The 12,700-nt window shown below is 37.8% G+C and overlaps 1 protein-coding gene across 3 annotated transcripts in view; it reads left to right on the top strand.

Annotated features, from left to right (window-relative positions):
- The window catches only part of LOC102866374 (retinal dehydrogenase 1-like), a 49,559-nt gene that overhangs the window by 27,076 nt on the left and 9,783 nt on the right, over positions 1-12,700 (top strand). For all 3 annotated transcript variants that reach the window (XM_006894379.1, XM_006894380.1, XM_006894381.1), the window contains exons 5-8: positions 686-747; positions 2,225-2,353; positions 5,730-5,843; positions 10,063-10,165. In XM_006894379.1, the coding sequence (XP_006894441.1) occupies positions 686-747; positions 2,225-2,353; positions 5,730-5,843; positions 10,063-10,165 (408 nt within the window). The remainder of the gene's footprint in view (positions 1-685; positions 748-2,224; positions 2,354-5,729; positions 5,844-10,062; positions 10,166-12,700) is intronic.

Genomic DNA, 12,700 nt, shown 5'->3' with positions numbered 1-12,700 from the left:
CACTCTTCCTGGATGATACCCTTGATATCCTCCCACAACTCATCTGGCCTTCGCTCATTAGTGTACAAAGCCTCAAACCTGTTCCTGAGATGGTTCTGAAATTCAGGTGGGATAAGCTTCTTCTCAATTTCAAGGTATGACCCCTCCCTGGGGTGGTTTACAGATTGACAAACCCTTCTTGGCCTGTAACAAACACTTCATTTGCACAGTGTATAACCATTGTATAACCTTTTCATGAGTGCAAGGCACACATCTTTCACAAGGTTGGCTTCACCCCAGGACCAGAAAAAAGTGTCAAATAGAAGTTGTTTATAGTTTACTCAGGAAATGCTAATTAACCTTGACAAAATAATCAAACATTGGATGAGGGGAGAACTAGAAAGAAAATCTCTTAAATTATTATTCTAAGGACAAAGACAAGTGGCCATGTGAAGGAAATAATTTTACCACAAGATCGTGTATCATTGCTTTCTACTTTTTGTTTTAACCTAACTCAATTTCACACTTGCTGTCATTATCAATTACTCTGAGAGCTCAGATTTTCATTTAGTTATCTCAAAGATACATTATTTTGACTCTTTGCCTGTACTTTTCCTCTCACATAAGTAGTTAATTTAACCACCATCCAATGACTTTCAAATACATTTGTCTAACTTGGATTGACCATGTGTTTTTTTCCTTCCAGATGGAGACTTCTTTACTTACACAAGACGTGAGCCTATTGGTGTATGTGGCCAAATTATTCCTGTAAGTTGTTCTCCTGTATAATTTTTTATATTAGTAATACAATTCTAACTTCACCAACATAAATAGATGTTTATGTATTTGCTAAATGTAAACAATAAGAAATACTGGAATTGAATCACCCTGGGACATAACTTTTTTTAACATGAAGTTGTATTTCATATAGACCTCCATCTATATCTTAACATATTGCTGCTACAAAATTTTCCAATACTACAGAACTGGCCAATCTTAAATATTTCTCCCATAAATTCTTTGAAAAACAAGTCATATTACATATTCTTTGAAGATTCATGTTTTACAAAACCAAATGGTCATCACTAGCCCATCTGCTGTAAGACACCCCAGTAGGGTAATATTTCTGATCCTGCAGGAGTGGCACCCACTTCCTAAAGAGCATGGTCCTGGAAACTCTGTGAATCTTGATTAATGGCAATGGTTTTAGAAGGGCCTCAGGCCTTTTGTTCATAGGGTCACCCTGAGTCGTGCTCGACTCGATGACAATCAACAACTACTCTCTAACACATTTTATTCCCTTCTTGGAAGATTTCACCATGGAGAATAGTAGCAACAAGATTGCTCAAATACTAAAAGAAATTCTTTTTTTAATTTAAAATTCAAATACTACCAGAGGCATTTTGATATTTGAAAGAACACATTTAATCTTTAGAAGTGCTAATACTCTAAATGAGAAAAAAATTTAAAAAAATGCCAAATGGAGTGACAGCCAAGAGTCCTACAGTTAGTTCTTGGCTAAGTAAATTACAATAACAAAGCCTTTCCTTTGCTGAAATAGAAACATACACATATCAACATTTTGAATGAACCATTAGCTAAAAAATGTCTATAAAAATAGCTAATACTGAATGGATGAGAGTGTAAAGTTGTCATTCAGTCGGCGGTTACTGTAGTAAGCAGTTGCTCTACTTTTTCAATTCACAAGACAACTTTGTGAGGTGTGAATGACCGTTCTTGGCACCTTCAGTGTGACGAGGCATAGAGAGCAAATAACTTATCTGAATTCACACAGCTGGTCTGATTGACTTAATCTTGGAGGTTTTTTGCTTTTATTAACATATTTATCATATAAATAAAATGTATTTAATAATAGGTAAAAATTACAGTAAATAAATGAATGAGTGAAAGGATTGACTTTCTGAACATATAATTTATAATTTATTTACTAGTAAGAGTTAACTTCCTAGCCTTGAAGTCATATTTTTCATAGTAGAAGAACTCTAAATAATACAGCAGTTGATTAAATTACATGCCTTTTTTTGTTCTTTCTTCATACCCAATCTAGTTAGTGCTTTTTAGCATTCCTAAATTGCTCTGAATAATGAATTTCAGTGGAGTATGCTAGACTGGTCCCAAAACTACAATTACTATTTAACTACAAGACAAGTATAACAACAAGATTGTATTAGCAAATGTGCCTTTCAACAATCCCAAGACTCTGTTGTTCAATGTTGCTTTCTAGTGGAATTTCCCACTGCTTATGCTTGCTTCGAAGATAGGACCTGCCCTTTGCTGTGGAAACACTGTGGTTATCAAACCAGCAGAGCAAACTCCTCTCACTGCTCTTCATGTGGCATCTTTAATAAAAGAGGTAAGTTTCCTAAGTCAGAATATTTACAAGAACTCAGGAGCCCTGATGGCTTTGGCACTACTGTACATGACATTCACAGGGATGGCTCCTGTCCAGTGGCGCGGATGCCTTTAGACTGACGATTCGCTGGGATTCTTGGCAGTGGGTATGATTCAGGCAAGTCCCCAAAGTTTGAGTTTTCCTCCAGCCTCTTAGGACTATTAAAACAAAAAGCTAGGCTTATCATTCAAGTGAGGGGCTATTCAACACTGAAAAAGGAATTTTGCAATGGGAGAAAAGGAGTGTCTCCTACCACAGTTAACCCTTGAGTTGACTGGGTGGTCTTCTGGTAGGGTGGTTATCATCTTTGGTATAGTAATGAGAGAAAGGAACGAAGAAAACTGGGAAATTCTTCTTGTTGTTGTTGTTCACCCTACTGAGAGGGGCTATGGCAATTGATGAGAAAGCATTTTTTTTTGGCAAATGGAGTCTGTTATACTGGCTGCATATGAGTTAGAGTCAACAGCATCTTCTAGAGAAAAGTGATGTAGAACTTGGGCTGGGAGTTCTGGGCATGCTCTGGTTCGCTTAGACTTTAGATTTAGGCCACAGTTGTCTCTGCAAAACATCTTTGAGGGGAATATATTTTTTTTAAGTACTCTTTTGTGTGCGTGTTCCGTCAAATCAGATCTGACTGGTACAGGAGGAGATTGTCCCTCCTTCCCCGGCAGAGCATCTGGTGGGTTTGAACCGTGCGCCTCTGGGATTGTAATTGCAGTTCCTTGCCACTAGGCCACCAGAGCTCCCCGAGGGGAATACATTTTAAATAAAGAAATAACACTGTAATGCCTAATGCAGGTTGTGCTAAATGTATAGCGTTTTCACACGTGAGTAACTTGTCATGATGCACCTTGTCAAATGCCTTTGCATAGTCAATAAAGCACAAATAGACATTCTTCTAGTATTCCATATGTTCAGCCAGGATCCATGCCTTTTCTAAATCCTGTTTGAACTTCTTATCTATATACTTTTCCAGCCATTTTGAATGATCTTCAGCAGTATTTTGATTGCATGAGATATCAATTGTATTGTCTGATAGTCCCTCCACCCATTATTTTGGATCATCTTTCTTGGGAATAAGAACAAATATGGACCTTTTCCAATCCTTTGGACAGACAGCAGTCTTCCAAATTTCCTGGCATAGACTGGTGAGTGCATCTAGGGCTGCATCTATTAATTGAAACAAGTCAATTGTTATCCCATAGATTCCTGTGGCCTTATTTTTTGCCAGTGCCTTCAATGCAGCTTCTACTTCTTCCTTCATTACCATTGGCTCCTGTTCATATGGTACTTCCTGAAACTTTTCAATGTCAATCATTTCCTTCTGTTACACTGACTCTGTGTATTCCCTGTATCTTCTTTTGATACTTTCTGGATCATTCAATATATTGCCCATAGCATCTTTCAATATTGTGACATAAGGCTTTAATTTGTTTTTCCGTTTTCTTCAGCTTCATAAATGCACAGTGAGTTCTTCCTTTTACAACACACATAATGTCTGATCATCCGTTATTCCACATGTGTTTCCCTTCACCATTTAGTGTTTTTAATTTTACATTGATCTGCATAACTACACTAGAATAACTCTCTCAAAACTTTTCTATAACTTTAGGAAACACTGGTCTGTTTGTTGAAATACATCAATTGGTATGTCGTCAATTCCTGGGGCTTTGTTTTTTGCTCATTTTTTCAGAGCTTGAATTTCTTCCTTCATCACCACAGGCTCTTGCTCATATGTTGTTTCATGAAATTCTTCTGTGTCAGCCTTTGGTACAGTGACTCTGTATACTTCCATCTTTTTAATGCTTCCTGGATCATTTAATATTCTGCCCAAAGCACCCTTAAGTATTTCAAATCGAGGCTTGAATTTGTTCCTTCAGCTTAAGAAATGTTGAGCAAGTTTGACCCTTTTGATTTTCTGATTCTGGCTCTTATGCATTCATTATAATACTTTACTTTGTCTTTCCACTCTGCTCTTTTAAATCCTCTGTTTAGCTCCTTAATAGTACTAGCAGTCAGGAAATAAAAAAGACGTATTGGGAAAATATGCAGTCAAAGACCTTTCCAGAGTGTTGAAAAGCAACAGTGTCAGTCTGGAGACTAAGGTGTGCCTGATCCAGACCATAGTCTTTACAATTACTTGCTATGCATCAGAAAGCTGGACTATGACTAGGGATGATAGAAGGACAATTCATGCCTTTCAACTGTGGTACTGGAGAAGATTATTGGACTGCTAGAACAAACAAGCTCTTACTAGAGAAACTGAAACCAGGCTGTTCCTTGAGGTAAGGATTCTGAAGCTTTATCTTACATATTTTGTCCGTGTTGCAAGAAGGGACCAATCCTTGGAAAGGGACATCATGCTTGGAAGGGTGGAAGGACAGTGCAAGAGAAGAAGACCCTCAAAGAGATGGGTTGATTCAGTGACTGGAATAATGAAGGTAGATGTGTCAGACAATAAAAATTGACTAGATGGCACATAACAACAGAAACATAATAGAATCTGAGGAAATATATAGAATATGTCGTGATGATAAGGATGGCACAGGATAGGACAGGGTTCAAATCTGCCGTTCTCTTCTTGACAGCACTTAACAGAAACAACATAATACAGAATCCCTGGAGGCAGGCTGATCTGGTTGATATTCACAGCTTTGGAAACACATTGGAGTCACAATGAATAGGAATCAACACAATGACCATGGTTTTGATATTTTGATTTGATTCACACAATGTTTCAGCACTCACCTGCAAACCCAAAAGGCCAGGGGTTCCAGTCCACATGTGGTTCTGTGGTGGATAGACTGATACTTGCTCCCATAAAGATTATCGCACAGGAAATTCTATAAGGAAGTTCTACTCTTTTCTATAAGTTAGTGATGAGTTAAAATTCACTCAATAACACACACTGACATGTAATAAGATGGTTATCATTACAGAAATAGTGCTTAAAACAAATTAAGATTTATTTTGAAGAAAAACCCCTCCTTGATAATAAAATATGTGTGATTATTTCATGTAGGCAAAATGAAATAATATTTATAGCAAATAATAAAATGCCATTAAGGATTTTCATTAATATGGGTACATGTTCTGACATATTCTGGCGTGGGAGGCAAAAAGTTGGCGGTTTGAACCCACCAACCACTCTGGAAGATGCAGTGCGTGGTACATGCAGGAAGTAAGCCCTTGGTAAAGATCTAAAGCCTTAGAATGGGGCAGTTTTGAAGGAAAATTTACAAGATTACAATAAAGGGACTTTAGTCTCATGGTCTCCTCTTCGTTCACAGAATTAAATTATCTGTTTGAATGTAACTTTCAGTTTTATACCTTTTAGGCAGGGTTTCCCCCAGGAGTGGTGAATATTGTGCCTGGTTATGGACCCACCGCAGGAGCAGCCATCTCTTCCCACATGGATGTTGACAAAGTGGCGTTCACAGGATCAACAGAGGTGAGACCATTACACAGGTAGTGAGAGTGTCTGCCTCTCCACCTATCATAAGCATGCTTTATGTAACAGTTTTTGAGCTGAGACTTCCTTTAAACAAATGAAATAACTTATTCCATATTCTGGCCTTCAAGTGTGTTTATAGACCATAAGTTAATAGAGTTAGAGTGAGCTTAAATAGTTGTCACAAACTTAGGAGGACCACAATAAGCTGTTCCTAGTGTGTTCATTATTTTCTCTGCCATGTAGGTCTTGGTATATGATTAGTAGGTTTATGACAAAATGTAAATTAGACCACAGGGATTGATTTTTTTAATAAATGAGTATAATTTTATTGCATAGAATATATATATATTAAATAACAGAATCTCACTTTCAGCTCCTTTCTGGGGTTCTCATTTTCTGTACAGTTTGAAAGGGAGTGCGGCTTTCCTAGGTGTTACTGTGAGTCTCAGACTCATTACTCTTTCTGGCCCCAGGTTGATGGAGCAGAGCTTTAAAGAACAAGAACACAGTGATGGGCACTGCATGGAGAGACAGTGGATAGAATGAGAGAAGATTCTGTTTGGGAGAACGAGTTGCTAGCTACTTAGGTTCTTTGCTATACTAAGCAAACAAAAGAGATGCAATCACATTGTTGATACAAGAAATGTTCTTGATTCATTCTACTAAAATTATTACACATCCAGTGCAGGAAATAAATACTGCCTCTTTTTTTAATTCAGTGTAGACATTGAAGAGAATATCCACAACTTAACAGAGGTGTTAGTATAAATTAGACATGCATTAACAGAGTGCTGAGAAGTAGTTCAGGGGATGGAGACTGATCCCTAACCAGGTGCTAAAAGTCACCATGAGTTTGAAAACTTATGCTGCTGGGGATCTCTCCAATGCAGCCTAAATTTATTCTTTGAACAATCCATTTTTATGATGTAATTTACTCTGTAAAATTTTTGGAGAAAATGAAAGCATTACTAGATTAATTAATCCTCTGCATTGCTCATTCACAATCATGTGTGAGCTGGATCTTTGGATTTGCTGGATTTAGCTAGCAATGAGCTGTGGACTGGAAGTCTTGTTTAGAGTTAACTAGGACCTGGTGTGCGGAACAGATTATCCAAGAGGCTGGGTTCTATGAGGAGAAGTGTGGCGTCAGAATTAGTGGAAGATCTATTAACAACCTACGTTATGCAGATGACACAACCCTGCTTGCTGAAACTGAGGAGGACCTGAAGTGCTTGCTGCAGAGGGTCAAGGACGGCAGCCTCCAATATGGATTGAGGCTCAATGTCAAGAAGACAAAGATTCTCACCCCTGGACCAATTGGCAGCATCAGGATGGATGGTGAAGAGATTGAGATTGTACACAGCTTTAGTTTGCTTGGCTCCACAGTCAACAGTCTTGGCACCAGTAGCCAGGAAATTAAAAGGCGCATTGCCATGGGAAAGTCTGCTGTTAGGGACCTCTCCAAAGTACTGAAGAGCAATGGTGTCTCTTTGGAGACTAAGGTGCATCTGATACAGGCCATGGTCTTCGCAATCCCCTGTTATGCATCAGAGAGTTGGGAAATGACTAGGGAGGATAGAAAGAGAACTGATGCCTTTGAGCTGTGGTGCTAGGGAAGAGTATTGAATGTACGATGGACTGCCAAGAGAATAAACAGATTCATCCTGGAGAGGGTTAAATCAGGCTGCTCCTTGGAGGAAAGAATTCTGGGGCTTCATCTGACATACTTTGGACATGTTGTAAGGAGGGACAGGTCCCTGGAGAAGGACATCATGCTTGGGAGGGTAGAGGGATGGCACAAGAGGGGAAGACCCTCTATAAGGTGGATTGATTCAGTGACTGGGGTAATCGGGATGGCTGTGTCAGAGGCAGTGCGATTGGCACAGGACAGAGCAGGGTTTAGGGCTATTGTACATAAGGTTGCTATCAGTCGCAGATGATTCCAAGGCACATAACAACAACAGGACCTGGTGGGCGGACCTTTGTATTTAAAAGCTGTGTGGGCCCTCAAGCCTGGTGTTATTTGTATTTGGGAAAGACATTCTTCCAAGTGGTACAGCAATTTACTGTGGAACTTGGGGTTGCTGTGATGGTGAAGTCTGTGCCTCTGGTGTGTCAAATGCCATAATGGTTATCCATGGTGGACAATATTTGGTGGAGCTCCCAGATTGAGACAAGCTTGGAAGCAGGAGTACATCCACTTCTTAATCAATATGCCTCTGGAAACTATGAATGTTCAGAAATGACAATAGTTATAGATCAGGGTTCAAATCTTCTGTTTATAATGTCACTATGAGTCGTGCTCAGATTGACAGCACTTAACAACAACAACAATTGTATAGTAGAAGGATATTTGGTAGCACAGTGAAGTGCTCACCTGCTGTCCTAAACATTGGAAATTTGAACTCAGCAGCTGCTTTTTTGGGAAGGAAGACATGACAGTTGGCTTTGTTAAAGATTATTATAGCCCTGAAAATCTTTAATGCTTTGTTATTTTTATGCACAAAAACTTCTCAGCAAGCTTCACAGTAGCAGTGATGGTGTCCTGTCAGTACATAGGACAGTTGTACTCTGTCCTAAAAGGTCTCCACAAGGAAGAACCAACACAATGACGTTGTTCATCTTTGTTTTGTAAATGTACAGTCTTAAGTAGTTCAATAACCCCACGAAATTTAAACCTACATTTGGTAAGTATTTGCTTCTTTATACCGAGACTGGACTTTTTTTTATGACACTCAAGAGAGTTTTGATTTCCTATGTTAATAGGTTCCTATGTTCTCCAGCCAGGTCTAATTTTAAACCATCTTGCTGTGCTACCTAAGTTTAAAAAAAAAAAGCCTGCTTAATTTTGTTGCAGCACACAAATTTTATGCAACAGAAATCTGTTTTTGAGCCTTTGAGAGATCCTTGAATTTTACTTTAGTATAAGGCTTTTTTTTAGTTTTGAGTTTTTTTAAAGAGTAAAACAAGCAGAATAAAGTGAATCATCTTAAAAGCAAAAATCATTTCAGTGGATTCAGGTTTCAAAAAACTTAAAGAATAATTAATTCTAAAGCAGACCAACCAAGTTTCAGACTTTTTTTTTTAAAGAGAAAAGCAAACCGGGGGTGGGGGGGGTGGTGGTGGTACAAAGTTGGTCAGTGAGGAAAATGAATACAGCCTTAAAAATTCTCTGAGGCAGTTCTACTCTGTCCTATATAGGGTTACTATGTATCAAATTGACTAGACAAAGACTGATTATATAAATGAGTGCATGAAAACAGAGAAAGAGAAAGGAAATGTCTTAATAAGAGGAATCCACAAAGAGCAAAAATTAGAAAACCAAATGAACCCTGGGAGCAATGTTTCTCTGAGGAGAAGCAACTGTCTTTAAAAGCAGCTAGAAGAGCACAATTCCACCTTAGGTAGGAGCACAGAGCACAGATCCATTTTTTTCCCTACTAATTCTACTGCTCAAAGTTGTAACATGAAAGAGAAGTGTGTCAGTTACGTTGCACTGAGTCTACAGTTGTGGATCCTGCTGAGGAGAAGTAAATAGTGGTAGGACAGACATCATTACTGCCACTGAGGGAGTGACACTCCGTTGAAAAGTTTTTGTGTATACAAATAACACAGTTGGAGACAAGACCTTAATGTAGCTTTCATGAATTATCTACATGAGGTCAGAGAAAGAAATGGTCCTTTCTCACTAAGGGCATCAGTCAAGGCTCATGAAGGAGCTTAAACTACAAGTTAGATCATAAAGAAGTAAGAACCCAGCTCACTCCAGGTTCAAGTAGGAACACAATGAAAAGCACAGAGGTGGGGTTGGGAGAGAGAGCTGGCTGTGAACAGTCTAATTCAGCTGAATAGAGATTTCTAGATTTCAGTATCAGATAAAAAGTAAAAAAATAAATTAAGATCAGTTTTTACTGTATCTTGTCAGTCTCAGAGAAATGAAGGCTCTGTTTAAGATGAGAAATGGTGCCTCCTTATCTAACCTTGCAAATGAAGGTCAGCCATCATGTTTTATACTTCATATGCTTTATACTTGCTCACGAACATTTATTTTTCATTCATGCCTACTCCAACATTCTTCATTTTTGGTGTTACACAGCTTTTCAGTGTTTCTTCTTGGTGAAATTTAATTATGGCACACATAACATATACAGTTAGGACACTAAATGAACCTATCTTAAAAAAATAAGATTAAGACTCTTATTATGCTGCTCTTCAGGTTGGCAAATTGATCCAAGAGGCTGCTGGGAAGAGCAATCTGAAGAGGGTGACCCTGGAGCTGGGCGGAAAGAGCCCCTGCATTGTGTTTGCGGACGCGGACTGTAAGTACAGGCTGCTGGGCCAGCTTGTCACCTGTCATCTTGCTTGGTTTCAATAATGCCATACAGTCAGCTTGAATTTTACAAAAGAATTTGCTTTGAACATCAAAGCACAAGGCAGTAATCCAGTGATGCCATCTGAGAGGGACTATAAAATGATCTTTAGCAAAGTTTCATGGGAGGTCAGAGGAAGAGAAGGGGTTTTTTCTCTCTGAGGTCACCAGGGAAAAGTTCACAGAAGACCTCAAATATAAGTTAGCAATCAGTAATAAGAGTTCAAAATTACTCTTTAAAAATCTCATAAATTTTACTAAGTTTATAACTTGTAGGTAGGTCTAGCACATATACTGTTTCTTCCCGGTTTGCAATACATTACTATTTACCTTAGTAAAAACTTACATAAAGGGTTTATGTGCAACAACTGTATTAGTTTTCTAGAGCTGTCTTATCAAAGTTCTGCAAATAGCGTGCATGAAACAATAGAAATGAATTCTCATAGCTCTGGAGGCTAAAATTAGGAAATCCATGAGTGTGAGACCCTCCCAAAGCGGGGGACCCTTCCTTGCCTTTTCCCTGTGCCTGTGTCTTTTCTCCTTTTTTTCAAAAGGACACAAGTCAGTGTCAGTCAAGATCCACCATTTGTTGTTGCTATTGTGTGCCATCAAGTCAGAATCAACACATAGCTGACACTCCAGCGGGTTTTCAGAGGCAGTAAATTGCAAAGGAGGAGATTCCCCATCTTCTGGGGAGCAGATGGTGGATTAAAAATGTATGCCTTTGTGAATGCAGTGCAGCTTCTTACCACCTCATCTCAACTTTATCACATCTACATAGACTATGCTTCCAAATAAGGCCTTATTCATAAATAGTGCCAATTAGGATGTCAATGCAGCTTTTAGGGGCAGAAAATTTAACCTTTAACAGGCACCACGAATTTTTTAAAAAATTTCTTTAGTTTGCATAATAGCATGTATTGTTATATATGAATTATATATTAATTTTAAAAATTAGGTATGTGCTCATCCTCAAACATATTCAACTGCTGCAACTGTGGAGACAGTCATTTCATATTTATCATCTCCCTTCAATCTGGGTGATGAACTCATTGAACGAAAGGCCAAATGAAGATAACTGTTTAAATAATTTTTCTCCTTTTCTTTTTTCCCTACCAAGTATAATTAATTTTAAATTTAAAATTATTATGTGATCTAAGTATACAATTATATTCTAAGCTTATTCTGATTTTATTCTGAAGTAAAATCCTAAAATTTCTTTGTTAAATGAGAACAAATAGCAGGAGTGTCAGAAATCAATAGCAAAAAACATTCATCTAGCTCATGCTAATTTGTTAGCATGAGGTTTTAAGAACAAGCCGTTCATGGAATTTTGTATATTGCTATTGTGATCATAATTGAAAACTTCTCTAGAAAATATTATTTTTATTCTACAAAAATGACAAGATTTCTGATTTTAGCAAATTCCTGTGAACTGTTTTCTGCTACTATATAACTAGATGTAAGTAGTTCACAAAATAAAGAAAATCAGCCTGGGGATCTAATGTTCTATTAAATAATCAACATTTATAGAATAAAAATAAAAGTATTTTCTTCCTGTGTAAGATCCAATAAAGCAGTCTCAATTTTTCTTTTTAGGAAAAAAAAAATCACTATCTAAAAAAAGTGCCTAAGAGGTTTGTATAGCTATAAAAATAATATTGTATTTTGAGTGTTTAGTTAAAATCTATATTTGTAGTTTCTAAAATGTAATCTACATACTGCTTTCTTGTTGCGAAGCCAAAGGGGAAAAAATGTCAAGGCATCCCTATAAAACAAATGTTTTTTTAAATATTTTCTAAAAATAGACATTTTACAATTGTCGCACCTCAACAAAGGTGGCAATGTAACAAATACACTGGTTTATTTTGTTTTCCACACCATTAGATGAATGTCCACAAGCTACCTGCTGTAAGCTCTCTCTTTCTGGGTTTGGAATTCTCCAGCGCTCTGTCCATTGTTTTCTCATTTCCCCTCAACATTGATTAGGACAGCAGTGCCCGTCGCTGCTCTTTGGTTTAGAAGTAAGTCCCTCATAGGAGAAATGAAACCACTTGTCACTCAGCCTAGGATTTCTCTACAAGAGACCTGTTTGTGTAGACAGTATGTTGGTTCATTTTTATATTGGTTCATATCATTTTTAGACAGATTTTTGACAGTCTTTCTGAAAATAAAGTTGTAAGATAGGGGACAGATGGTAAGTATTAGATTTTTTTCCCCCCTCCTATGTCATTTGACTAAGTAAAAAATGTTATAAATGATTTAATGTAATAGATCTTTCAGATCTTCTTTTCTGCCTAATTAAAAGCTAAGGCTAGAAAAATGTGTCCTCTCACAAGACTGCTTATAAATGTGTTTATAAAGAGAATTTATGTGGCAAGAAGCTGCACTGCAATCCCAGAGGAACACGGTTCGAATCCACCAGATGCTCTGCCGGAGAAGGAGGCGCAATATCCTCCTGTACCAGTCAGATCTGATTTGACGG

Source organism: Elephantulus edwardii, unplaced genomic scaffold (assembly GCF_000299155.1).
Source record: "Elephantulus edwardii isolate Elephantulus edwardi_28Jun2011 unplaced genomic scaffold, EleEdw1.0 scaffold00141, whole genome shotgun sequence".
NCBI lineage: Eukaryota > Metazoa > Chordata > Mammalia > Macroscelidea > Macroscelididae > Elephantulus > Elephantulus edwardii.
Note: the sequence above shows the minus strand (reverse complement) of the source record. Positions and strands in the feature narration are given on the sequence as shown.